The sequence below is a fragment of the Carassius carassius genome, chromosome 2, assembly GCF_963082965.1.
Source record: "Carassius carassius chromosome 2, fCarCar2.1, whole genome shotgun sequence".
Taxonomy (NCBI): Eukaryota; Metazoa; Chordata; class Actinopteri; order Cypriniformes; family Cyprinidae; genus Carassius; species Carassius carassius.
Window position 1 is genome coordinate 38,756,566 of NC_081756.1, and position 27,702 is coordinate 38,784,267.

The 27,702-nt window shown below is 36.5% G+C and overlaps 1 protein-coding gene across 1 annotated transcript in view; it reads left to right on the forward strand.

Annotated features, from left to right (window-relative positions):
* Positions 1-27,702, forward strand: part of mrc1a (mannose receptor, C type 1a) — a 245,865-nt gene that overhangs the window by 185,205 nt on the left and 32,958 nt on the right. The window contains exons 23-29 of the mRNA XM_059515824.1: positions 1,772-1,877; positions 2,061-2,293; positions 8,128-8,293; positions 8,559-8,711; positions 8,992-9,108; positions 9,196-9,357; positions 9,458-9,490. Coding sequence (XP_059371807.1) covers positions 1,772-1,877; positions 2,061-2,293; positions 8,128-8,293; positions 8,559-8,711; positions 8,992-9,108; positions 9,196-9,357; positions 9,458-9,490 — 970 coding nt within the window. The remainder of the gene's footprint in view (positions 1-1,771; positions 1,878-2,060; positions 2,294-8,127; positions 8,294-8,558; positions 8,712-8,991; positions 9,109-9,195; positions 9,358-9,457; positions 9,491-27,702) is intronic.

Consider the following 27,702-nt stretch of genomic DNA (forward strand, 5'->3'; position numbering starts at 1 on the left):
TTTTCTGTTATAGGATGTTATATAAATTGTCAGGGACAGGCAAGAAAAGAACGCTTGTATCAATGTGGGCAGCTTATCAGCCCTCCAAGCCCTCCACACCTCTGCTAATGCAAAGATTTTGTGTTTTTCCACACCAAGCATGCCCCTTTATAAGCCCATCCCCCATAAAAAAGCCACGCCCCCAAACTCTCACTCTAACCTGAACTCAAAAGTTGGCAGCCCTAATTTCAATCTTATTATTTACTTGTGCTCTGGCTCCTGTTTTTCCAGGCTTTTTTTCCAAGGCAGGGCGAATGGTAGAAAACAGCAGAAGAAAAACGTTTCATCGTGCACTGCCACCTAGTGGCAAACTAGATGTTGCACTTTACCCTAGTTTTAAGTGTTTGCATTTAAGGTCATTTCAGGACTTTATTTGGGCAAAATTGACAGGGTTACACCAAAATGAAAATTTTGTCATTAATCACTTTCCCCCATGTAGTGATTAATGACTAATTAACTAGTCTTTGGAACACAATTTAAGGTATTTTGGATGAAAACCGGGAGTCTTTGTGACTGTCCCATAGACTGCCAAGTAAAATACACTGTCAAGGTCCAGAAAAGTATGAAAGAATAGACCATCTGCCATCAGTGGTTCAACTGGAAATGTTATGAAGCAACAACAATACCTTTTTTACGCAAATGAAAGGCAGCTTACACTCTTCTGTGTCAGCCGTGACACAAGGATGCACTGTTTTCTTTCAAATTAAAGCATAAATATACATAGAAAACATATCCTTGTGGCACGGCTGACACAGAAGAGCGTAAGCTGCCTGCGTACAGCTAATATTCTTCAAAATGGCTGTGATGTGGAGTGACACAGTGGAGAAAAATTGTTGAATGAAGTATTTTTGTTTTATAACATTTCATGCTTAACAGTTGAACAAATAATGGCAGATGGACTATTCTGACCATGCTTTTCATACTTTTCCAGACCTTGACTTGGCAGTCTATGGGACAGTCACAAAGCCTCCGGGTTTTCAACCAAATTATCTTAAATTGTGTTCCGAAGACGAACGAAACTTTTATGGGTTTGGAACGGCATGGGGGAAAGTGATTAATGACAAAATGGTATTTTATTTTTTTTGGGATGGTGTATCCCTTCAAATCTTGCACCATTTACATAATAATTTGTGAAGAGGAGTGGGATGGAGGTGGTCGCCTCAGGTAGGGTGGGGGTGAGGGGTTGGTTATTGGTGAGAGAACATTGGTAATATTTAAAATTGAACATTGTAATGAATTAAACTCCATAACTATGGAAAGAAGGATGCGGGAACCGGCGGACAATCAAAATGAAAGCTTTAATAATCAAAATAAAGACAAAACAGCGCGTCAGTCGTCCATGAGGGGCTGACACGCTCTTTTGTCTTTATTTTGATTATCACAACACAGTTGTGCAGTTGATGCAGTTGCATCCACAAATCAAAACACAAACTAAAATCCAGGCCTGGTCCTCTCTCGTCCTTCACTGTCGTCGCTCCAGTTTTATATCCTTCCATCTCCTCCGTGGGACTTGAGACCGGTGGGTCGAGCAGGTGTTGCTCATCTCCAATCACTCCACCGGCCTCGCTCTGTTCCCACGTCTCTCGGCCCCACCCCACTCGTCACAAACATGAATTCTTATCTTTCACAAATGTAAAATTTACACAGAATTTTTTTTTTTTTTAACTTTTGTTTGTTTGTTTGTTTTTCTTTTTTATGCTGAGCTAATTTTTCTTAACTCTATTCCATTCAGAATTATGACTGTGTTGTCATGGTTAGAAGCCCAGAAAAGATGACAGGTGTGTGGAAAGTCAAAGTCTGTGGAGAACAAAGAGGTTTCATCTGCAAAAGGAAAACAGGTTGGAGGGGAAAAAATAATTGCAAAATTTGCATTGCAAAAATGCACTGGTCATAGTTCAAGCAAATCTTTGCAGTGTAATATTATGACTTGTATTATAACACAAACCAGTTTATTGGTAACCAGTAATTGTTAGACCAGGTCTCTGTTCATTTATAACCTGTATTTTATCCATGTGTTATAGACTCTCAGCTTGCACGTCCTGTGACAACTGCATTGCCACAACATTTCTTCAAACTCGTAAATGATACATACAAAGTCCAGATGGAAAAAATGAGCTGGGATGAAGCTAGGAGACAGTGTAAAGCAGATGATGCTGACCTTGCCAGTGTGCTTGACTCCATTACCCAGGCTTACACCATACTTAAAGTCAGCAAACTTAAGGAGCCTTTGTGGATCGGTCTCAACAGCAACCTGGTACAAAAATACTGTATATTTTGCAAAGTACATTTAAATTACTTAAAAAAGTGTTTAAAAGACATTTGAAAGTAATTAACTGCAGTCTCAAGCTAATGTTAATAGTATACTATACCATACTATACTATACTATACTATACTATACTATACTAACATATTGTGTGCGTGAGTGTGCTCAAATGGGTAACAACGATTTTGCCAAGTAATAAATATTCTTATGTTAACATCCTTGTGGATCCTGGCATAACACTCTATCATCAACCAGTAAGATTTTTGAAGATTAGTGCTGGGACTGAGGCTTCAAAAACATAATTATCACATATAATTTACCTCTGATTTATGTTATACTGTAGGTTATGGTTAGGATAAAAAATTAGGGTTAGTGTGAAGACTCTGTTTGACAGAAATGTTGTTTGAGTGTCAAAATTATGGTCGCCGCTAGAATATTAAGACACGTTGATAATGTCAAGAATCTTAAGAATGATTATTATTATTTTGATAACACTTTTATGTGAAGCCCATATTTATAAAACATTATAAGGGTATTGATAGGCCATTATAATGAATACATAATGCATTATAAAAAAACTTATATCATGTTATATCAACTCATGAATACTCATAAGAACAGTTTTAATATATTATAATATTTACTTATTTGTGGTTATAGCTTTTAAGATTATGATGATTTATTACACAATGAACACATTGCATCCACTTTTACAATGGATTATATTTCTCAGTTATAATGTATTATAAGCCTCATATCTTGCCTTTTTTCTGATGCTACTTTACTTTAAGCGGTCATCATAACAACAATTATAATACATCATAATACTTACGCATTTGTGGTTATAAGTTTAAGAGTATAATTATTTATAACACACTATGAACACCATATTAAATCTACTTCATTTACAATAAAAATAGACTGTATCATATCTTGACATTGTTTATTTAAGATCTGCACAGTATCTTACTACAGCTTGTGAGTGGTTAGATGTTGAGTGTTATTTGAGTGTTTCTGTGGAGCTAATGTTAATTAATTGATGTGAGATTAATACTCCAACTGAAAAAATGCTATATTTTATATGGTTACTGTCAGAGGTGGAAAGAGTACAAAAATATTCTACTCAAGTAAAAGTACCATTACATTAATGAAATTTTACTTAAGTACAAGTAAAAGTACCAGTCTAAAAAATCCACTCAAGTAAAAGTAAAAAGTAGCTCATTTAAAATTTACTCAGAGTAAAAATTACTTAGTTACATTTTAACCAGTGGGAGGGAGTCAAAAATGGGACAGACCAAGGGTGTCAAACTCAGTTCCTGGAGGGCCACAGTCCTGCACAGTTTAGATTTAACCCTAATTAAACACACCTGATCCAGCTAATCTAATCATTTAGGTTTATTTGAAAACTACATGATATGTGTGCTGGAGCAGGGTTAGGGCTATGGCCCTCCAGGAACTGAGTTTGACACTCCTGGGATAGGTCTATTAATCTCAAACTAGTTGTTTTTAATTAAAGGAATCAGTTATTTAGAATAATAAAACATTTGGGCTGTTATCTGGCAAATCAGTATCAACAAACTCATCTTTTCAATACAGAGGAAATGCAAAAGCTTCATCGGACGTGGCATTTAGATGTATTACACTGTTTAGTGCAGGACAAGAATGCATTTAACCTGCAGTTACAAATGCATGAATAATGTTTTGATATGCCAGACATAAAATGTTGAATACTCATTTGAAATTATAAAAACTTAATTATAAAAAAAAAAAAAAATCAAAAGATACTTTAAATGTGAAATTAAAATGGCCAGTATGTGTCAGCAAGTCACTGTTAATAAGTGAGTCATTGCGATTGAACCAAATCATTTAAACGGTTGATTCATTCAGGAACGAAACACTGTCATGTTGCTCAGAGATGCAAAATTTTGCTTTGGTGGCTGTGTTTGGAATAAATTTTTGTTGTAGAAATAGAGCAAAAACAATGGCAATATGGTGTCTAAAACGCAAGTCTCTTAGTTTACTGTCCTGTTGTAAAAAAAAAAAATATATATATATATATATATATATATATATATATATATATATATATATATATATATATATATATATATATATATCAGTGGCGGCTGCTGGTCTTTCAAAGAGGGGAAGCTCATTTTCGGCCTACATTATAACCCTCTGATGGTCTTCATTTGTAGTGACACTCGGGGTCTTTTTGACCCCAGACAATAACATTTCATTTTGTAATAGTAAAATATTAAAATTTTTTACAAATATAATTTTACTCTGTTCATTTATGTTTTTACTAAACTTTGTACAGTTTTTGGAGGATTTAAATCTTTTACATTTCTATAAATAAATAAATATTTATTTAAATAGGCTTTTTTTTTTTTTTACAAAAAAAGAAAAAAGCATTTCAGGTTAAATTCACTTCATAAAAGACCCAGATTTCTAACTTTCATACATGGGGATACCATGGATAATTTTATAAGGTTTAATGTAAGATTTTTGCCCATTTTTGGGGAAATTCAGTTTAAAAATTTTAATAAATCACTTTAACCACTAGATGGCTATAGTGTGTGTGTGTGTGTGTGTGTGCGCGCGCACATTTTCAATCTGTCTTAGTTACCAATTTAATTTTGTGGTGGTTCTGCATTTTACAAATATCAAGAAATATTGCCGCAGTTTGTCTTTCGAATACACTTGAGAAATCCGCGATCATGGGACTGAGCGTGAAACAGCTTCGCCGACTTCTTATGGTGCAGACCGCTGTCAGTCAAAAGGAGATCGACAGATCCTCCAATCATCACGCGGAAGCCCAGTCTTCATTCACCTCCAGAGACGCTGAGCGTCCGTGGGCGGGACATAATCGCAGCATTTATCCAATGACCGTCTAGCTTCGGAGCACTGAAAAAAACTGTTCAAAGCAGCCCCATCGAAGTCAATGGACGCTCGGCTTCAACAGGGAAATGCACTGTGACGCTACGGGAATGTATGAGAAGAAAATCGAGTCAGCCGACATGTAGCTGATTAACACAATACATAATACACAATAGTACATATTTGACCGTTGGGTTTTTTTTTTTACATTAGAGGGGAAGCTGAGCTTCCCTTGCAGTCTTAAAGAAATCCCCACTGATCTATATATATATATATATATATATATATGTATATGTATGTGTGTGTGTGTGTGTGTGTGTGATTATGATTTTTAGAGGAAAAGACAGCATTCTTTGTGTGATTTTGATTCTAAATGATTTTGATTGATTTCATTCTAAATGCATTTCAACAGACTGAATCACACAGTGAAAGAACACTCTAAATGCGCGCGTACATCATTAAAACAACAATTATGATATTATCGCAGACAATATATATCGCACACTCCGCACCAATCTTTTTGGCTAATTTGTGCAAAACCTCTTGCTAAAATGTCAAAGCATCATTTTAACCACCAATGCAATGACGCAATTATTTAGCTCACCTCTATATGCTTACGTGGGGTTGATGTCTTGTCGAGATTTTATAAACTGCTAGTTTGGTCTCCCTAGGCAAGCACAGCATACACAGCATAATAGAGCATAGTATATGGCCAGGGGTTCACTTCATTTCCTTGAGTTCAACTTCAGAATATGACGGGGTTTCGTTTTCAGCGGTGTCTGCACCACTAACGCCTGTTTTGTCCGTCTGCATCTTTCTTGTGATTTTAGCGGCAGTTTGCCCTCCTGCCCATTATTTACTGACATAGCTTCCAGGGAGCGATTTTTTTTTTTACTCAGTAATTAATGTGTTTTAAAATGTAGCGAAGTACAATACTTCAAACAAAACATACTTAAGTAAAAGTAAAATTACAGATTAAAAAAAATACTTAAAAAAGTAGAAGTACACAAAAAAGCTACTCAATAACAGTAACGCGAGTAAATGTAATTCGTTACTTTCCACCTCTGGTTACTGTGACGAGTGGGGCGGGGCCGAGGGACATGGGAGCGAAGCCGGTGGAGTGATTGGAGATGAGCTACACCTGTTCGACCCACCGGTCTCGAGGCCCACAGAGGAGATGGAAGGATATAAAACTGGAGCGACGACAGTGAAGGACGAGAGAGGACCAGGCCTGGGCTTTTAGTTGTGTTTTGGTTTTTATTTGCGCGCACCAGTCGTCCGTGAGGGGCTGGTGCCCTGTTTTGTGTTTATTTTGCTTTATTAAAATGTTGTTTGATTGTCCGCCGGTTCCCGCCTCCTTCTTCCCGATGATTAGCAAGGTTTAATTCATTACAGTTACATTTTATTTTGATGGTTCCCTTAATCAATCGACTATAAGTAACTTTGCAACTACATGCCATTTAACTCTCATTGGAGTAGTATGCTCGAGAATGGTAGAATGTATGGTAGAATAAGATGATGTACTTGCAAAGACACTTATATTCAGTTTATCTGTTGGTTGACCATCAAAATAAAGTGTAAGCATATATTTACAGTAGCAGACTTACTAAAACTCTAATGACTGCTAGTTGACATGTAGTTACAGAGTTACTTATCAACAGCTAAAGCCTGGTTCACACGGCAGGAAAATTAGGCCGATTTTAGCCCCGATTGACACCTTCCGACAATCTTAAGGATGCTCCGATTATCGTAAAATAATCTGATCAGATATTCCTGCCGTGTGTGGTGTGTTAAGACTGCTCTCCTCTGCTCGGAAGGACGTCGGGACCGCTCCGATCTCAAATCGGGGATATCCAACATTTTGGATTTATTTGGCCCGATTTCTTCTCGTGTGTGGTGTCCCCCGAGGACAAACGATCACGCAGCCTTTGGACTGTGGCGTGTAGCCAATCAGAAAGCGAGGTGACGAGGCGGCGAGGAAGTACCGGGAAACAAAATCAAAACAGCCGGCGGCATGGCGCACCAGAAAGTCCGGTGGACGTCGCAGATGGAGGACTTTGTCTCCACTTCTTTGACCATCGCCTTTTCTTGTTTTTCTTATGTTTTTTTTTTCGGTTACAAACAAAGCACAAACTATGGCCACTGCATCCTCTTCGTCCGCTATGATTGTTTACTCTGAAGTCACGTTTGATCTCGAGGGATTTTGCGAGATTTCCCGTCTGACCTGGGAATGCTCGGGAGTCAAATCGGTTCGTGTGTGATGTGTTGATTTTGCCGTGTGGCTGCACACCACACACTGTACGACCAAAACTGTTAGACCCGTGATTTTTTATCGCCGTGTGTGGGGTCTCTCAGGTTTGGAAAATCGCCGACAATTTTAAAATCGTCCCGTGTGAACCAGGCTTAAGGGGTCTATCAAAGGGTACTATTAAAATAATTAAACTGATATTACAATAAAAATAGTTCAAAGCAAATGTTTCATATTACACATTCATCTGATATGTTGTCTGATCTTATGTCAGTTAGAAAAATATATATATTATTATTATTATTATTATTATTATTATCATTATTATTACTACTACTACTTATAAGTTGTCTTTGCTTTAAGCAAAGTAGCATCAGAAAAATGGCAAGATATGAGACTTATAATACATTATAACTATGAGAAGTATAATCCATTGTAAAAGTGGATGCCACGTATTCATTGTCTTATAAATCATCATTATTTTAAAAGCTATAACCACAAATAAGTAAATATTATAATATATTAAAACTGTTCTTATGAATATTCATGAGATGATGCAACATATTATAAGGATTTTTATAATGCATTATGCATTCATTATAATGCCTTAAGAATACCCTTATAATGTATTATAAATGCGGGCTTCATAGAAAGTGTTACCATTATTATTATTATTTTTTTATTTATTTCCTTTAGACAAGTGGCCGGTACCGCTGGGTGGACAACTGGCTTCTAAGCTACAGTAAATGGGCTACAGGAGAACCCAAAAATAATTTAGCTTGTGTATATATTGACATGGATGGTGACTGGAAAACGGCTGCATGCAGCAACAAGTATTATTTCTTGTGCAAGCAATCCACAGGTATTTCATTCAGCCCCTTCTGCAAGTACAAAAGAAAAAAGAAAAAAAAAAAAGATTATCTTACAAATATTTTCCTATGTAAAAAATCTAATTCTAAGGGGAAAAAAAATCTAATTTCACGCATAATCATATTTAAACACACACATGCAGAGTGATGCTTATATATATTTTTTTAAGTTGAATTTCTAGTTCAAGACTTTAATATAATATAAAGATTTTAATATAACTGTTATAACTAACTAACTTCCTTTGACTGCCCCAAAAGACATTGCTCCCACAGACCCACCTCAAATGCCAGGGAACTGCCCTGAGTCAAAGAAGCGTAAAACCTGGATCCCTTTTAGAGGACACTGTTATGCCTTCATGGCCTCTATGTCTGACAACTGGGCTCATGCCACAGTGGAATGCATGAGAATGGGTAGGCATTACATACTTGTACAATCATCAAAAGAGTACATTTATTTGTTTTAATTTAAACATAAGTCAAACAATAGTTTTATATTTATGTAGGAATACTATCATTGAAAGTATGACTTTCTTTAAGAGTATGACTTTATTTTTCTTGGCAAACACAGTGAGGAATTGTTTTGAAAAAACAATTCAAGCTTTGAAAGTGACAAAAACAAAAATTTGATTACCCACTGAACGGACCACTTTTATTATGCTTTTTGGTGACTGAAAAATGTATGTAATTTCAGGAGCATCACTGGTGAGTATCGAGGACCCAATAGAATCCATGTTTATTCATCGGAATGTAGAGATCATGCAGGATGGAATCAAATCATTCTGGATTGGCATGCACCACAGCCATATGGGTTAGAAATGTATTTAATCTAAACAAACAATACTTAAAATTATCTCAGTAGAACCACCTTATGTGTGTGTGTGTGTGTGTGTCACAGGTGAATGGATGTGGATTGATAATATGGTGGTAGATTACACAAACTGGAAACCCCGGATGCCCAGTGATTTTGATAGTTGTGTGGAAATCCAGTCAAACACTGGTATGTGGAGTACTGCAAACTGCAATTCTTACAAGCCTTATATTTGCAAGACTTCGAAAGGTTAGTTGTCCAAACAAATATACAAATGCAACTTATACATTTAGTTTACTATTAGAGGTTATCTTTCATAAACATGTACAAATATGTCTTTATGTTTCAGTTATACCACCAACAGAGAAACCATCAATACCACGTATGTAACACATCTATATTTCAAATACTGCAAAGAGTTAATAATTAGGGCTGTCAAAAATTGTAAACATTAGTGCTTACTGTTTTATATAATTACACATTTTCCTGTTACATTATTTTACGTTCCAATTAGTTATGTCTGTTAACACCAACACAGGTGTCCGTATTTAACACACACATCCTTGTAGATTACTTTTTAGGGGGCTTTCACACTGGTCATGTTTCTGAAACAGGGTGTGATTGATTCTATGTCCTCTGCAATGTTGTTATACTGATCTATATATTAGGGATGTCTTTTCAACACATTATTCTAATTTACATTTTTTTTAATGCAATTAATGCACCTGACCCATCCACACTCCAAGACCCACGTATGTCATCTTACATTTAGTAAGGTCTGTTTGACTTGAAGCGGCGCATAATTCCAAAGCATACAGAGCTTTGATGTTATACTTTAGACACAATATTGTCTATTTTTGCTTAGTTTTGCCAACACAAATATTTATATTAAAGGCACAGCTGAACTTTTGTGCATCCATAATAATATTTCCACAATTGTAATAAAAAACTGAAAATAAAATAAAAACATAATCCATATTCATAAAAAAAACATATAATAAGTCATAATTATTGTTATTATTATTATATTCTGTTCACCAAGGTACCAAGATTATTTGATCAAAAATACAACAAAAGCAAAAATATTGTGAAATATTTTTACTATTTAAAATAACTGCTTTCTATTTGAATATATATTAAAATTAAAATGTATTCCTCAGATTTTAAAGCTTAATTTTTAGCATCATTATTCCAGTCTTCAGTGTCACATGATCCTTAAGACATCATTAGAATATTAAGATTTGCTGCTCGTCCAAGTGAAAGATATAACGCCAACATGTCAGGAAAAAAAAGTAAAAAAAAAAAAAAGGATCAAAATGCCTTGTAAACTCAATCAGATGTAGCTAATCATCTCAATGGCAAACAAGGCCATTTGACTTTTAGCTGTGATTAGCTGTGGTCATTTTGATTAGCTGATAATAAAAAGAGCTTTGCTGGAGCATTTCAGTCTTTTGTAGAACAACTGAAACAATCAACTATAGGTGGCAAGTCACTGTCAAAAGATCTCCTGGGATAAGTTGTGGAAAGGGACAAATAAATTAAAAATTCAAAGGCTTTATCAATGCCTGTAAGCAGAGTGAAGTGGAAGGTATTTGGTACAACAAAGACCCTCCCTGGATCAGGACGTCACTCCAAACTAGATGAAAGAGCCAGGAGAAAATGGACAGAGAGGCCACCAAGAGCCCTACAGCAACTCTGAAGCAGTTGCAGGAATTTATGCTTTTAACTTGGAATTAACATGCGATCACTGTGATCCGATTAAGCTGAATGGATCATCAGTCAATCAGGACATGGTGCATTTACACTTGGCAACATCAATTGACTTCCCTGTCTGGATAACTCATCGGATCTTTCATTCCAGAATAATATTTTCTTAAGTCTTACACCATGTCTGTACCGCATGCAACAAAATACTATAGAACCTATTATATTTAATGATGTTGGCTTTTTCATTGTGTCTGTGGACAAGATCCAGGTACAGGTCGTATGTTAATACCAAGTGTAAAAAAAAAAAAAGCCACTCCTCAAGAAAGGTCACATGCAGTTACGACTGAGTTTTGCCAAAAAGCACCAAGAAGATTCTGTTGCATGTGGACCAGTCAGAAACACAATTATTTGTTATATTCAATAAATAATCCATAACACCCCTCACCCAAACAACAATGATGGTCTATGGAGCCTTCCCCTGAAATGCAACTAACACCTCAAAAAGGCAGAACAGGCCTCTGCTTCCACGGCAACCAAAGACAAATCATCTGGCAGCACTGGGTTTATTGCTCAAGAAATGCGGGCAAAGCAACTCTCACTCATTATCCTCATGAGAAAGACATGTAATGCCCATAGAAATGGACTGTTCTCTAATCAATTCAGAGACAAACCTTTATTTGAATGAACTCACATATCCTTGGGTCCCTGTGTATATTATTACTGTTTTTGCATATTGTATTTTGTATTGTATACTGTTTTACGCTGTAACGAGGACTGACTCGGTTGTGGGTTTGAATCCATGTGCAGAGATTTATTAAACACAACAGCACAAACAGAGAGCAGATATCATGGTCAATAAGCAGGGAAAGGGTCACAAACAATAACGGCAGTCCAGATAGCAAGCACATCCAAATCAGAGGCAGGCAAAAGACATACACAAGCAAACAATCTGTGACTATGAAAAACGCTTGGTAGAGACAGGGTAAACTGGCAATACTTTGCAACATAGTGCACAAACAACATGGCTTATAACAGGTGCAAGCAGGAAGTAATGAGAGAAGAAGTAGCAGTGTTCAGTATTTGGGAGACGGCTCCTTCTGGCGGTTGGATGAATAGCGGATGTAAATGTTACAGAATCTCTCCCCCTATGAACACCTCCGTTCTCCGAGGCCATCCCCTTGGTCTGGGTGCAGGACGATTAGGGTGTGCCTGGTGGAACTCCCAGGTCAACGACGGGTCTAGAATGTCCTTGGCCGCCACCCATGATCTCTCCTCTGGACCATAGCATTCCCAGTCCAGCAGGTATAGCAACCGGCCCCCATGACGCCTGGAATTCAAAATCTCCTTTACCAAGTAAGCTGGAGCTCCATCAATGTCAAGAAGCGGAGGAGGTTCTCTCTCCTCAGTAGTGGGGCCGGAAGCAGGGTGGACTGATTTCAACAGAGATGCATGAAAAGAAGGAGAGATACGGTATTGAGCAGGAAGCTCTAGCCTGTAAATTACTGGACTAATCTGTCGTAAGATACGAAATGGGCCTACATACCGTGGGCTGAGCTTCCTGCTGGGGAGCCGCAACCGTAGATCCTGAATCAACAACCAGATCTTCTTGCTCGGCTGATAGTTGGGATGTGGACCCCTCCTGTGGTCTGCCTTGATCCTCTGGGCTCTGATCGCCCTTTGCAGCCACACGTGGGCACTGTGCCACACACGTTCACTTCTTCTGACCCAAGCGTCCACTGCAGGCACTTCAGAAGGTTCCCCAGACCAAGGGAACATGGGAGGCTGATAACCTAGAACACACTTGAAGGGGGTGAGTCCTGTAGATGAATGAGTGAGTGAGTTCTGTGCATATTCCGCCCAAGGTAAAAAGTCACTCCAACGTTGTTGTTCCCGACAACAATAATATCTGAGATAACGCCCCAATTCCTGATTTAATCTCTCAACCTGTCCATTAGCCTGGGGGTGATAGCCAGATGTTAAGTTAAAATTAATATCCAGTTGCTTGCAGAATGCTTTCCACACACGAGATGTAAATTGTGAACCCCTATTAGAAACTATATCCTCTGGTATTCCATAAACACGGAAAACATGGTGAAACAATGCTTGTGCAGTTTCCATAGCTGTGGGTTGGCTCCTTAGCAGGATAAGACGGCATGACTAGGTATTCAAATACTTAACGTATTTGTTTGGAGAAGTAATCAAATGAGGTTCTTATACAATCATTCTGTTCCCAAACAGCTGATGCCCACTCGAGAGCTCTTCCCGTTAACAATGACGTCATAAACTACCATTTAGTCGAGTCTCTAAGAAACGTTATGTTGATGTTACATACGAATGCTTTATGATAGATCACTGTTTAAAATTACCTCACCTATACCATGTTTTGTATCTGCTGTATGAGTTCATATTTTATGATCTAAATGATAGAATATATTACGTTGCTACGCATGCAACATGTTAGTCTAAGAATCTCTAATAGTTTTGCATCAGCACCCAAACCAGTTACATATGCAAAATATCATGCTCGAAGACAAAGAGTCATACAATGTCCCTTCAAATGTTCAAGACACCGTTGGCTCTTTGATCCTGCAGAGGTGTGACCTGCATCGAACTTAAAGCCTTCACATTAGTGACCTGCCTAGCTTTTGGGGTTTTTGGCTTTTGTCTCTGCTCTCACCACCTTCCATCTTTCACTGGGCCCGCAGTCCTCGACTACAGCAAAGTCTTCACTTCCCATCTGGGAGAAAACTCTCCTGACCATCACCGAGTCAGAATAAAGTCTTTTGGAATTCATCACTCTTCAAACCCAGAAGAACGTTATTGCGATTCCAACACCACCACACTTTCATCTGAGACTGCATCTGGATGCTTGTTCAATGGCCAAGGCAATACAAGTATCGTACATTTAACTAAACGAAACAGAGGTTAAGTATAAGCTGTAGACCCCGTTCTGAAATGGCGCTGATGGTTCTGTCACAACTTGTTAACCCTCGAGTGTTATTAAGGTACAAGATTTTGTTAACTTTTGACCAGAGGTGTCAAGTAACGAAGTACAAATACTTTACTTGAGTAATTATTTTTCAGCCGACTTTTTAATTCTACTCCTTACATTTTCACGCAAGTATCTGTACTTTCTACTCCTTATATTTTAAAAATAGCTTCGTTACTGCCATTTCATTATGGCTTGTTTTCATTCCGGCTTGTCATCATTCAAAAAAAAAAAAAAACCTATTTAGATAAACCGCGCCATCCGGATGGAGTGAATTTGATTGTGGTTGGATGAGAAGTATAAACATATCATTCCGACACCCTATTGGTTTGTACAATGTGTCCATCGCACCTGCATATGACACAAATAACATCACACTCCAGCAAGGAAATAGCCAGTTTTGGGTTCGTTTATCAAAAAATATAATTCTTAAAAGTAGGGTTGGGTATGGAACCGGTATCCGATCGCCTCAGAGTCAGTCCGCTTAAATTTCATATGAAACCGGCGTCAGACCGGTCTCCTCCCCGTCTTTCAGCGCGCTCTTCAATCTGCAGACCGCAGCGGAGCAGCGTGAGCTCAAACAGAGGACAAAAGGTGTGTGTTTATCGATAGATTGTTAGAATATCCGTATCTGTGTAGTTCTTTGTCATAAATACAGTTTACAAAAGGTCACGAGGGAGCAGTTGGTTTCCCATCTACTGTAAAGTTTTCGCTTGTCACCGCTCATCACTAAACAGCTGTTTCCTCCAGCGAAAATCTAGCCCTTAACACATATGAACGAACACATACTTTAATTACACTTATTTAAATATACTTAATTTAATCATACGTACTTTATACATACACTAGCTACTGTGCAAAAGTCTTAGGCACGTTAGTATTTTCACTTAAAAGAATGGTGTTCGGCTATTTATATATTTTGCTGTAGTGTGTCAGTAGAAAATATCAGTTTACATTTCCAAACATTCATTTTGCAATTGGCTTGAAAATAATATTTTTTCTTTTCCATAAGACTTTTGCACAGTACTGTATTTTAAAAACGACATGGTTGCTACTTTATAAAGAATGAGCATACAGTAATTCACAGAACTGATTAAAGACGGTGACAGACAGCACTCATCTTAACTAAATATCAGAGTGATTGACAGAGATACAGTAGAAACATTATGTGTGCATTTGTTTAAAATAATGACCCAGATTGTGAAATACATTTATTAGCCTTAGATTAAGGGAAGCACAACTTGGGAAATGAGAGCATCCAAGGTGAAAGCTATGGATTTATTTTAAATATTTGTAATGTTCTTTAAAGTTATCCATAGTTTTTTTTTAGGTTCTTTTTTTTTTTAAAGTATCGGTTCAGGCACCGTTTAGGCACCGGTACTGTTTTAAAAGTATCGAAAAGGCACTGGACCCTACTTAAAAGTTATTATTTCTCACTGGCTCATTTACCAAATGGGTGCTTTCTCTTCCTCCTCCACAAATTAAGCTACTGTAGGTAGTTCGGTAGCGAGACGTTTTAATAAATTATCATTTGCGATTGATGACGCGATTGTCAATGTTGTGATAACTAGGCTTTACCAACTTTGTAACTCGTTACCCCCCCGAACACTGGACATAGCAGACATATGTACCGAATACAAGAAGCTATTAATCAAGAAAGTATCAGGATTATGAGTTATTTTTCATTTTTAGTTTTTGATTATTCACTTGGATTAATCATTCATTTTGACAGCACTATAATGTTTATTGTATATAGACAACCATACAAGTGTAATTGTTACTAAGCCTGCACTAATGTTCTTGTCCATTGCCCTCACAGATTCCTGCAGCTAAGCTTGGATGTACATTTACACTAAGTAGACATCGAAAACGCCTCTTTTACCCGCGGCGGCAGCGGTATAAAGTGCATTTGCAGCCAAATGCAAGTTATCAAACAAGCGCATCAAAGCACATTTTCAAATGCAAGTTATCAAACAAGCGCATCAAAGCACATTTTCGCAAATAGACGTCAGTTTTGCCTCACTGATGTGTTACATTTGACTGCTTCAGTCACGGAAAATGAAGAAAAAAAAAACTAAAATTTAAATACTTAATATATTTAATATTCACAGATGAAAGTTTGGTATTTATGAAGTTATGTGCATTTCTTAGAACGAATTCAAGCAAGATATGTCAAGCCTGTACCTGAGTCTGTGCTTATGTTTTCTAAGATACATGGTATTAAACCATATTTTAGATTGGACACATTTAAAAGGTGTGCAGTATTATCTATATTATATTAATTATGCGTTATATTATTCAAAAGAAATTGTGGTTTACTTTGCATCCGAGCATTAAAAGTTGTAGCCTATTTTAGGGGGGTAGGCTACATGGATTAATATGCAAAATGTAAATATTTTAATATATTATGCCTATATTTTAATTTATATTTTAAATATATTTTTTCCTTTAATAAAACAACATGCATGTTTGTTATTTGTTACCTGTCCTTTATTTTGACATAACTTATTGGGAAAAAGACATTTGTCTGTAAACTGATTAAGAAATTGTTGCATGTTTAAATGTGAAGCACTGTATAATTTCGTTCCCATTATTTATGCCTAATTTGCCTAAAACAAGAAACGAATAAAATTAAACCAGCACGATTAAATCTTTGAAACTCTAAAGAATAAATAAAAGGTCCTCACGATTAAACTCAAGTTCTCTCATTATAATCAACAACATTCACACGATGTAAAAAAAAAGCTTTAGTAATTGACAACTAAAGTAATTTTAAAGGGAACCTTCTTTACTTGTTTTTAAAGTAGGGTAATGTCATATGGCCTAAAAAAAATCCCTGTTTTTTTTTTTAGAAAAAAAAAGTCTGATTTATGATTTAAACCGAAATTTTTTAAATCAATATTCAAATGACGAAGAAATTTTACAAAACAAGTTTTAATATAGTTCTTTACCATTCATTTAGCAGTCAAATTTATAACTGCAACAAGATGATTAAAAAAAACAGTACTGTTATTACCTTAATGCTGGAAAGATGCTATTTTTTTTTAATACTAGCCCATCATGCATTTAACCATCCACTCAGCTTTAAGAGCTGTTCAGATTAAAACTGCCAGCTCCGCAGTGAGTCAGTGTCATGGACGGAGGACCTGTTAATATTTTTTCTAGGTTATATTTCCGTATCTCGTTATATCTCGTTATATATATATCTCGTTATGCCACTGGTTTAGAATTTTTTTTTTTTTTTTCTTTTTATTATAGAACTTATTTGTAAATAGAGCAGTCACTGTCTGTGTCTACACCGGACGCGAAAGTTGTCATCTGTGCCTCACAGAGAAAAGTCTGTCTAAACTTGATGACATCACACTATAGTGTCAAATCATCTGAACACAGTGTCAGAACATTTCATCATACACAGAACGAGCATCAGTTCACTGATGGGGATCGTGTCCAGTGTGTCCATCACTGTGTTCTGTTGTCTTTTGTTGGATTGCTCCACTTGTGTCCGGTGTAGACCTGGCATGCGTTTTTTATTGTTTTATTTTACAGCCCTGCTTGTTTTAATGTTTTTATTAAATATCTGTATTGACTGCATGGTCATATTATCGAATTATTTACTGCCATGCGACCTACAAAAGTAAAGCTTGGCGAGTCGATGAACGAGCATTGCTGCAGGTTGATTTTCGGCGGATGTGCTGTGCTTGTGCAGCCGCGGTCATCTTCATTTCGTCGGGTGAAACATCTCTCTCACTCACAGCAGAGTCTGTGAGCAGCAACAACTTCCCCTCCACGCTCACTGATACCAGAAACATGCTTCACCTTCACTCCGTGAATAAAGTATTTCAGTATGTTTGAAATGTTATGTTCATAACATAGCATATAAAATAATAATAATAAAAAAAATAACAGGAGAGTTTCAAAGTGGCTTAAGCTATTTTGTGTAAACGTTTTTCCCTATAGCCTATCACATGCCAAACTAATAACATTGTAAGCATTACATCTTTAATTGCTGCTTTCTGCTGTGAAAATTTTGTTTGTGATGAAAATAACAGTATATTTTGTCAGTTATTTTATCTAAACAGATCGATTAACTTCAAGATTTCAAAATCAGATAGCATGTTGATAATGTAGTAGCACTGTAAGATTACATTTGTTTGAACGCATTATTGCGAAAGCGATTGAGTGTGAATCTGTTTATATCATGCTTTAACCCGAAAATAATCAGTAAAAGAAACAGACAAACTCTTAACATCCCGCTCGACTCTTGCAGTCAACCTTCTGATCAAGCTAAATATGTTGGCTGTTAGCATGAATTTTACTCGTGTTAAGAAGCTCATATTCAAGTGTTTGTGCAAAAATTATTAATGTGCATTAATGACAGGGAGGCGCCATCTCATCACTTTAATTTTTCATGATAATGAATGTATAATTTTTAATTAACATAATATCGTGGTGTCTCACATAGGTACATTAAAAATATATCTACAGAAAGCTTGAAATGTTTTTAGACGAAAAGGAATAGTGTAATGTGTGAATGTTGCATTTCTCTCATCGGAGAGAGCCAGCACTGAGAATATAATCAAAACAATATATATAAACCGGTTCAGCAAGTGAAAGCCTCATAAGACACTGTCCATATGAAAGAGCAATTCACATCTTTATCTCGACCCCCCACAATCCATGAATAACTACCCAAAACCCAATCCCCTCCAGCTGAACAGAATTCGGTCTGTGTTTTGGCTCGGAGGAACGGTGTGTTACTGCTGAAACATGCCTGCACTGAGCAGCACTACTCTTTGTATTCATAATTTTCTCGCAGCCCATATTATTATTTTCACAAGACCATAATGATAATAACAAATCATCAATTAATAATTAATCATTATTTTACGAAAATCATTGTTATTTGTGATCGTGGATGTTTGCGTGAGGCTTTAAGACCAAGCGGAATCCTCTATTCCCGCCTCACAGCGCACGGGTCTCGAGGCTTCACTGTCTGCAGTTTGACTTTACTGAATCAGATTGAGGCCAATACAACTTATTGATCATGAGCCCAGGGCCACGATCGTGCCGCCCCCCTCACATTCACAATTAGGGATCCTTAAGATGCATGCAAAAATTTTTTTTTTAATCTATGAAATTACACTAAAATAAAAACGTGCAAGCATGTTTTCAGAGTTTTTAATTTTTTCATTCTGCAAAAAGGTAAAAAGGGTACACAATGCAACAGCTAAGTATAAATTCTGTTTTATAGGCTAATAGATAGTGTACAGAATAAAACTAAACATATGCACACATTTTTTTTAGCTCACAAAACTGGAGTTTTCGATTGTTTTCTTGACTGATACACACATTCACACACCTACATTTCAGAAGCGTGCGCATCGGGCTTTCGCAGCGGCAAAGGCTTTGATTGCGTCCCCGAGTTTAACTTGTACTTCGGAGATCAATTTTATCAGTTTAAGCTTTGAGAAACTGCGTTCTCCATAGCTCACAGTGACAGGGAGAATGAGAAGCACTCTCAATGCTACAAAAACATTTGGAAAATTGTTTTCCATCCCTTTTTCACAGATGAATTTAAGCGCATCCAGTGGTTTAGATCCAGCAACCAGGCGTCTGCCCAAAGCAGTCAGCTCTTCAAACAATTCATGCCCATCAACATCCCGCGAGTCTCCATGAGTCAGGGCCTTTTCCAGCCCTAGCAATCCTGAAGAACTATTCTATTCTCCTTTTCTTTGAGAGATGCGATGTCATATAAAAATCCAAATACGCGCCCATGGTCTCTAAGCAGCGAAAAGCGCTCTTCCACGGAGGCGATTACTCATGCCCAGATAAATTTATTCGTTTTTACATTTTTGAATATACATTAAAGTATTTTGCATGCATATAGACCTACTAATAGGGCGCTGCTGTGCGGGAATTTTTTATTCGAAATGTAAAGTTTTTTTATTTATTTATAGCTTTTATTTTATTTATACCTAATGTGAAACAAACAAATAAATTAATAATTCTCTCTCGCTCTCTCTCTCTTTCTCTCTCTCGCCTTCTCTCTCTCTCGCCTTCTCTCTTGCCGCCCTGGCTGAGCTGCCGCCCTAGGCGGCTGCCTAGTTCGCCTATAGGCACGCGCCGGCCCTACATGAGCCCAACATTTAGCAAGGCAGGAAAATTCTAACGGAAGGAAGACGTATATCATTGAGCTAATGCTGTTAAACAGAGAGAGAGAGAGAGAGAGAAACTAGTCTAGGGCTATTCTTAAACTTGGAGCTCATTATATTGAAGTACAAATCCAAACACCAGAAACGTTATGCATTTTATGAATAATGAAATGTTATGAAAATTATGCAGTTTATTTATTTACATGCTGTATGGTTGAAATAATATTTTAGTTCACAACTTTAAGTTCCGTTGTTTAAAAAAATGCTTTATTGGCTAATGTTTCATAAACCTTCAGTTGTTATGCTCTAAAATCCATGCCATTATTAATTTCACAGTATTTTTTACCACCTAAATGACTAATCTTTAAAGTCACAATTCTATAATGGTCAAAATTACTCAGGCCAATGGTATTTTTTATTGACATTATTTTATTATTATTATTATTATTATTATTATTATTATTATTTGAATAATTGTAGCTTACATAAATAGGTAAAGCAAAACAAATATTCGGATTGTCCCTTATTTTTTCCCTTGTTTTCCTAAAGAATAAACACGTATTTTTTTACAAGAATAAACATGATAACATATTATTAATTAATAAAAATAGCGGACTCGCAGACGCAGAAAGTTTGACAGAGGCTTTAAGATGCAGGCTTGCATGACCTGATGCGCAAATGTAGCCTATTTTGATCAAAATATGGAAAGCACTTTTGAATTTAATAATATGAGGTTCTCTCTTGAGATATTTTGCCACATTTCTTCAATTAAGGATTGTTACATAGTGTATGGTGTTTCCATTTATCTGAACTTCTTCAAGTGAGTTGCGGGGCAAAAAAAAAAACCAAACGAAAATCCAGCACTTCTCCTTCAATACTGATACTGCGACTATTCACAGTTTGTACATGTTCATTCGCTGGCAGTTTTTGAATTTCTTTTTTTTCTCCCTTAAAAAACAAATGTGTCCATTCTGATGCGCAATTTTACCTTAAAGGCAATTTACCTAATGGCTGTTGATGACTATTTGAATTGAATTCTGCCAAAGTGCGCGCTTGTATGTGTTCGTTAAATGCTTATGCCAGTGCTCATGTCTGAAAATAATATATGAAGAAAAAAAATCACGTAAAAACATTAGGATATAGCTTATATTTCATTAGTAGCATAATTTTTTAATTTATGTAAACAATAAAATATTAGAAAATGATAAAGTTTTTTTTTTTTTTATTCAGCATGTGGTGCGGGCTGCATTTGAATTCGTGACGGGCTGTGGGTTGAGAACCACTGCTTTATATCAAACATTTTTAAATCGTCCACAGCTAAGCTTTGCAGGAGGCTGATCTGCGCCAGATCGCGTGAAGTGAATGTAATGAACAAAGTCATTTTCAGATGCAATGAAAAAAAAAAAAAAAATAACATGGATAACCTAGATTAGTCCCAGGCTCTGTCCTGAAGTAAAATAATTATAATTACTGTTAACCAAGAGTAACACATTCTAACGGATTAATCGCCTATTTTCATTTGCTGAATGTTTTCTTTATTTTTTATTTTTTAAAAACGCTAAAAGGAAAAAAAATATATGAGTCGTGTATAGGTTTCATTTTAACGGATCAATCACCTATTTTCGTTTGCTGCATGTTTTTTTTTAAACACTCTAAAAAATAAATCAGAGTTTGTGAGAGGAAAAAATAGGCTATTAGAAAATATTTTACAACAAATCCTTTAAATTTAACAAATTTATCAGAACAAAACAATAATTAAAAATATATAATTCTAATGGATAAATATAATTGCAGTATATAATAATAGGCTCAGTAATAAAACAAAAAAACTATAATAATAACAATAATAATAATAATAACTATAATAAAAATAATAATAATTTAAAGCTAAGCATAAGGTAAGGTTTGGATTTCTCAATCGGGAGAAATCAAACGTTTCCATATTTGTGATGTTGCCCATTTGAAGCTTAACTATTATTCATGAGGTAAATAGGCTGTGTGCGTTTCAGTATCGATGAAAAAAATCATAATTAACAATATGTCAAAGTGCTCACGCCGAATGTCTGGTGAACGACTGCTGTTTCCAGTGAATATGTGCGCGAGGCACCAGCACGCTCAAACAGCTGAAACAAATAATACTTAATTTTTGGTCACACATAAGGCATAATTCAAAAATGCTGGTAGTTTAAAAAATCAAGAATAATAACAGAGTTAATACTAATTATTGCTAAATGCTGGACCGTTCCCATTTCGCTCTGCATATGGAACCTGAAGATTTTTTTAAACCAAGAATGAACCGAAATGAAAATGAAATTAAAACATTTAGCTTATATATATATATATATATATATATATATATATATATATATATATATATATATATATATATAGGCCTTATATTTATTTACTGTTTAATAAAAATAGCATGCATATGATCCTTTGTGTTAAGGTCTTCTTTTAATTTTTGTTTAGTAGACTGTAGCCTAAGACTATCCTACATTTTAAAAATTAACAAATTGTAAAAAAAATTGTTTTTTTTTTTAAATGTTACAATGTTATATCATTATGTTATTGTTGTTTTACTTCCTTCTTTTATCTCATTTTACAAGTACATTCATTTCGCAATCCGTCCCTTTGCGCCACCTGGCGGTAGTTTCGCGAATGATTTTAACACGCGACTGAATTACAGTTACCACCGCGACGGTAAGCCCCAGATAGGCTGGCCACCTACTGTACATTCCATTAAAGGTTATTGATGACATGCCTCTGAAGTTTGACTTTTTGCACCATAACAATACTTATTGGCAACTAGTCATCATATCTCTAACTCTTTAATGTATTTGCATTGTACTAAAATGCTTTCATTTTCAATGGGCATATATGCGGCTGAAACAGGTAGCCTAGTGCATCCCAAATTTTTCAACATGAACATTTTAATATAACATAGTCATTATGGCCTTTAGAAAAATGTTTTTTTGAGGAGGTGGGGTAGTGCACAATAGGCCCCTGTGGCACAGCCCAAGTTTTTGTTCTTAATGGCATTTTTTCCCTTACATTACTTTTACACTTCAAGTAGTTTTTTAAACCAGTACTTTTACACTTTTCCTTGAATAAAAAGCTTGAGTTGATACTTCAACAAAAGTCTTTTTAAACCCTAGTATCTATACTTCTACTTGAGTAATGAATTCCAATACTTTTGACACCACTGCTTTTGTCACACTTGAACTGGGAATATGCAAAAAAATAATAATAATTGAGTGAATTTGAGCAGTTTAAGTGGGTGCTATATAAAAATTATTAAAAGTGTCCCTTGCTGGAAAAGCATGGAATTTACAAAAAAAAAAAAAACACACAAAGAGTCGATTTGATGATTCTATGTGGGTGTAATAAAAAATAAAAAAAAAGTTACAAAAGTGTCCACCGGGGGTCATTTTGACCCGGCCATAGGAATGAATGGAATGTCTGGAAAGAAATTTTTTTTTTTTTCTTTACTATACACAATCTGATATACCCAAACAAAGAGCTGAGACTGAAGAATGTCCCTAATGCACAAAACAATCACATACCCCCACACACAGGCACACAAACTCCCACACCTGGCATACACACTCCCATTGAAAAACATAGCTTGTATGAGGTTTCTGCTGGGAAATGACTCATTTTCAGTTCAATTCAGTTTATTTGTATAGGGGTTTTTTAACGATACAAATCATTGCAAAGCAACTTTACAGAAAATTAAGTTTCTACAATATTTAGTAGTAGCTTATCAGTGGTGACTTTCAGTTTATGTACATATGGCAGAAATGTACGGAAGAAAAAAAAACTATTAAAGATGTAATCAAACAGACGATGAACACTATTAAAATCAATTATTATATGATGCAATCAAACTTATAGCAAAATTTGGTAGTTCTGTATGTTGTTTCAGGGTTGGCATCATCTGAGGTCCTCTGAGGGGTTGGCATCATCTATTCTCAGGTGTTCTGAATGCAGACTGAAGCTTGTGTAAATCCTAGCCCCTAGCCAAAAACAGAAACAAAGAGACAATTAGCATAGCTGCTCTTCCAACCAAGCAAAACAGATTTTTTTTAACCCAAGCTGAAGAATAATAATGTGCATTTGATCAGATATAACTCAAATACAAGATTATTATGATAGCATAACTTGAATGCTTGGCCAAAGAGATGGGTCTTTAATCTAGATTTAAACAGAGGAAGGCTTTCTCAGGAAGGCTATCCCAGAGTTTGGGAGCCAAATGCATAAAATCTCTACCTCCTTTATGTTGCTACCCCACTGAAATGATGGTCTTTGCTGCTTAACTGATGTTTCCAAAAATGTTTAATACGTTGACATTCGAGTGGACACCGTAAGAACTACAAACAGACAAACAAAAAACAACAATACATAAACTAAATACAAAACCTGACATTATATTATGCATCTCACAAATTTACAAAATCATTTACCTTATTACCCTTTTCAGTGAGGCGCAAAAGTACAATATAAAAAGGAAGAGAAAGACGGCACAAACTGCAGGCTGAGTCCTTCACAAAGCACACACACTTAAATAGCAAAAAGTTGTCACTCTTTATAGTGTTCCAATTTGCTCATTAAGTTAACTTCATAATAAAAGTCCTTTAACTGCTCCATACAAAGAAGGTCAATGCAATAAAGACTATTTGATTTAACAAATTCTTTACAACAGTTCATTACACTCCCACCAAATCATGAGTCACAATACACAAATGATTTAAAAAGCCTCCAACAGTAAAACCAACTTCTGAACTGGACGTTCAATCACGGAAGGCTTACTAAGACCCTGCAGATTTTTTGCCAAATTTTTATCTCCAAGATGAACCCGAACTCTCCTCACAAGTCCATCTGAATCTATGGTAGTTTCTACAACCCTACCTAAAGACCATTTATGTTTAGGTAGATCACTGTCCCTGACAATCACTATATCTCCTACTACCAGATTTCTCCTAGGGGTATGCCAGCGCTGTCTAACAGCAATATTGGAAAGATATTCTTTGCGCTAGCGACTCCAAAATTGTTCAGCAAGATATTGGACATGGCACCATCTTTTCCTGGCATATAGATCTTCTCTAGTAAACTTGCCTGGAGGGGGTAAAACAATAGTGGATTTCATTGTAAGAAAATGATTTGGTGTTATTGGTTCAAGACTATTTGGATCACTTAAATTGTCGACAGTGAGTGGACGACTGTATACAATTGACATTGCTTCGTAAAGAAATGATCGTAAAGAAGAATCATCAATTCGTTCTGAAGCCATCAAAAGTGTAGACTGAAGAACACTTCTAACCGTCCTAATCTGTCGCTCCCATACACCTCCTGTATGACTTGCACTTGGTGCGTTCAATACAAAGTCACACTGATTCTCAACTAGGAAATAATTCAGCTTCTCAATGTCAAGTTCTTTGAGGGCTGCAGTTAACTCATTCTTTGCACCCACAAAGTTACTTCCTTGATCAGATCTAATCTGCCGAATTGCTCCACGCAAAGCAATAAAACAATGCAAGCCATTAATAAAGGAATCCATTGACAAAGAATCAATCATTTCAATGTGAATGGCACGGGAAGAAAGATAGGTAAAGATCAATCCATATCTCTTATGCCCCTTTCGTCCTTTTTTCACAGAAAATGGATTGAAAAAGTCCGTACCACAGTAAGTGAATGAGGGTGAGGGATTCACTCTCTCTGAAGGCAAGTCAGCCATCCTTTGCTCTTCCACTGGTCGTCAATGTTTTCTACAGTTAGAAGACATCAATTCATTCACAGTGAGAGACCCCTTGAGACATGATCTACAGGATTATCCTTTGTTGGAACATATATCCATTGCTGTGGTACAGTGCTTAAATGAATCTGTTGTACTCTGTTAACAACAAACGTATGGAATCGTCTGGCCTCATTATTGATATATCCCAGAATAACCTTAGAGTCGGTCCAGATTCGGTGATGTCATTATATCGAAGCTCTTCTTTAAGGATTCTACTGACACTTACGGAAACAACTGCAGCCGTTAACTCCAACCTTGGAATAGTTGTAATCTTTATCGGGGACACACAAGACTTTGCCATTGCAAGGGCAACATGAACATCTTCCCTTTCATTTTTCAATCTCAGATATGAGCACTGACCATATCCACTAGTACTAGCATCTGAAAAATGGTGCAGCTCTACATCCTTTACCTTTCCAAACTCGGGAGGAGCATATGTGCAGGGAAGAATCACTTTCTTAAAGTTGCTCGAATCCTTTTTCCAACACTCCCACCTTGGCTGCAACTCAAAACTCAGTGTGTCATCCCAGCCTATACCCTGTCTGCATACTTCCTGTAGTATCTTCTTTCCACGGAGGATGTATGGAGCTAAGAACCCTAATGGGTCGTACAATGATGCAATCGTAGATAGGATTCCGCGTCGAGTTACTGGCTGCTCCTTGAGACAAACACCGTAATTAAAGCAGTCAAGTTCCACATTCCACTGAATCCCCAGTGTTCTCTCTATCAAGGAATCATCAAATGAAAGGTCAGGTTCTCTTATATCATTAGCACATTCTGAAGGAGGGATACTTTCCAAGACAGCTTTATCACTGGACACAAATTTGTGAAGTCCAAGACCACCAGTAGCACAGAGTTCTCGGGCTTCTCGAGCAAGCTGAATTGCATCCTCGGTTGTCTGTACACTTGTAACACCATCATCTACATAAATATTATTAATTACAAAGTCAAAGCCCAAGGGATACTGATCTCGATTACCTTCAGCCAAATGCCTCAATCCATAACTCACATATCCTGGAGATGAAGACGCTCCAAAGAGATGAACACTCATTCTGTATTCTTGAGGTTCTGAGAAGAATACCAGTCAAATTGTTCATCAAGTCAGGTCCTTGAAGGAAATAATCATTTAAGCTGATTCCATTATACCTCGCAGAACAATCAAAAACAACTCTCAATTTGTCTGGTTTCTTAGGATGGTAAACACCGTGATGGGGAACAACCGCCGGTGGCGCGGTGTTGAAAAAAAATAAATATAAAATAATAAATATATGTTAATGTATAAATATATTAGTGTCAAAATTTGCTCTTTAACGAAGGCGATAATTTTTTTCAGTTTAACGTATTCAAAATATTTAACGTAAGGGCGGGGATGGCCACCCACTCACAACTGCTGCTTCTGTCACTTTTTCTCATGACAAGAAGGGAATTTATTCAGTCACAAAATGACTGAACAGTCCTCTCCACTTCACTTTGTCCGCGCTTCCTTTGTGTGAATCCTTTCATATCAAACTGCTAAATAAACTATGTGCAAGCAGTGTCTGGGTCAGTTAATTCATGGAATTACCAAAAAAGGTGATTAAAGCTGACTTTAACTGTGCATGCATGTAATATATATATATATATATATACACAGTACAGACCAAAAGTTTGGACACACCTTCTCATTCAAAGAGTGTTCTTTATTTTCATGACTATGTAAATTGTAGTCACACTGAAGGCATCAAGGGCTATTTGACCAAGAAGGAGAGTGATGGGGTGCTGCGCCAGATGACCTGGCCTCCACAGTCACCGGACCAAAACCCAATCGAGATGGTTTAGGGGTGAGCTGGACCGCAGACAGAAGGTAAAAGGGCCAACAAGTGCTAAGCATCCCTGGGAACTCCTTCAAGACTGTTGGAAGACCATTTCAGGTGACTACCTCTTGAAGCTCATCAAGAGAATGCCAAGAG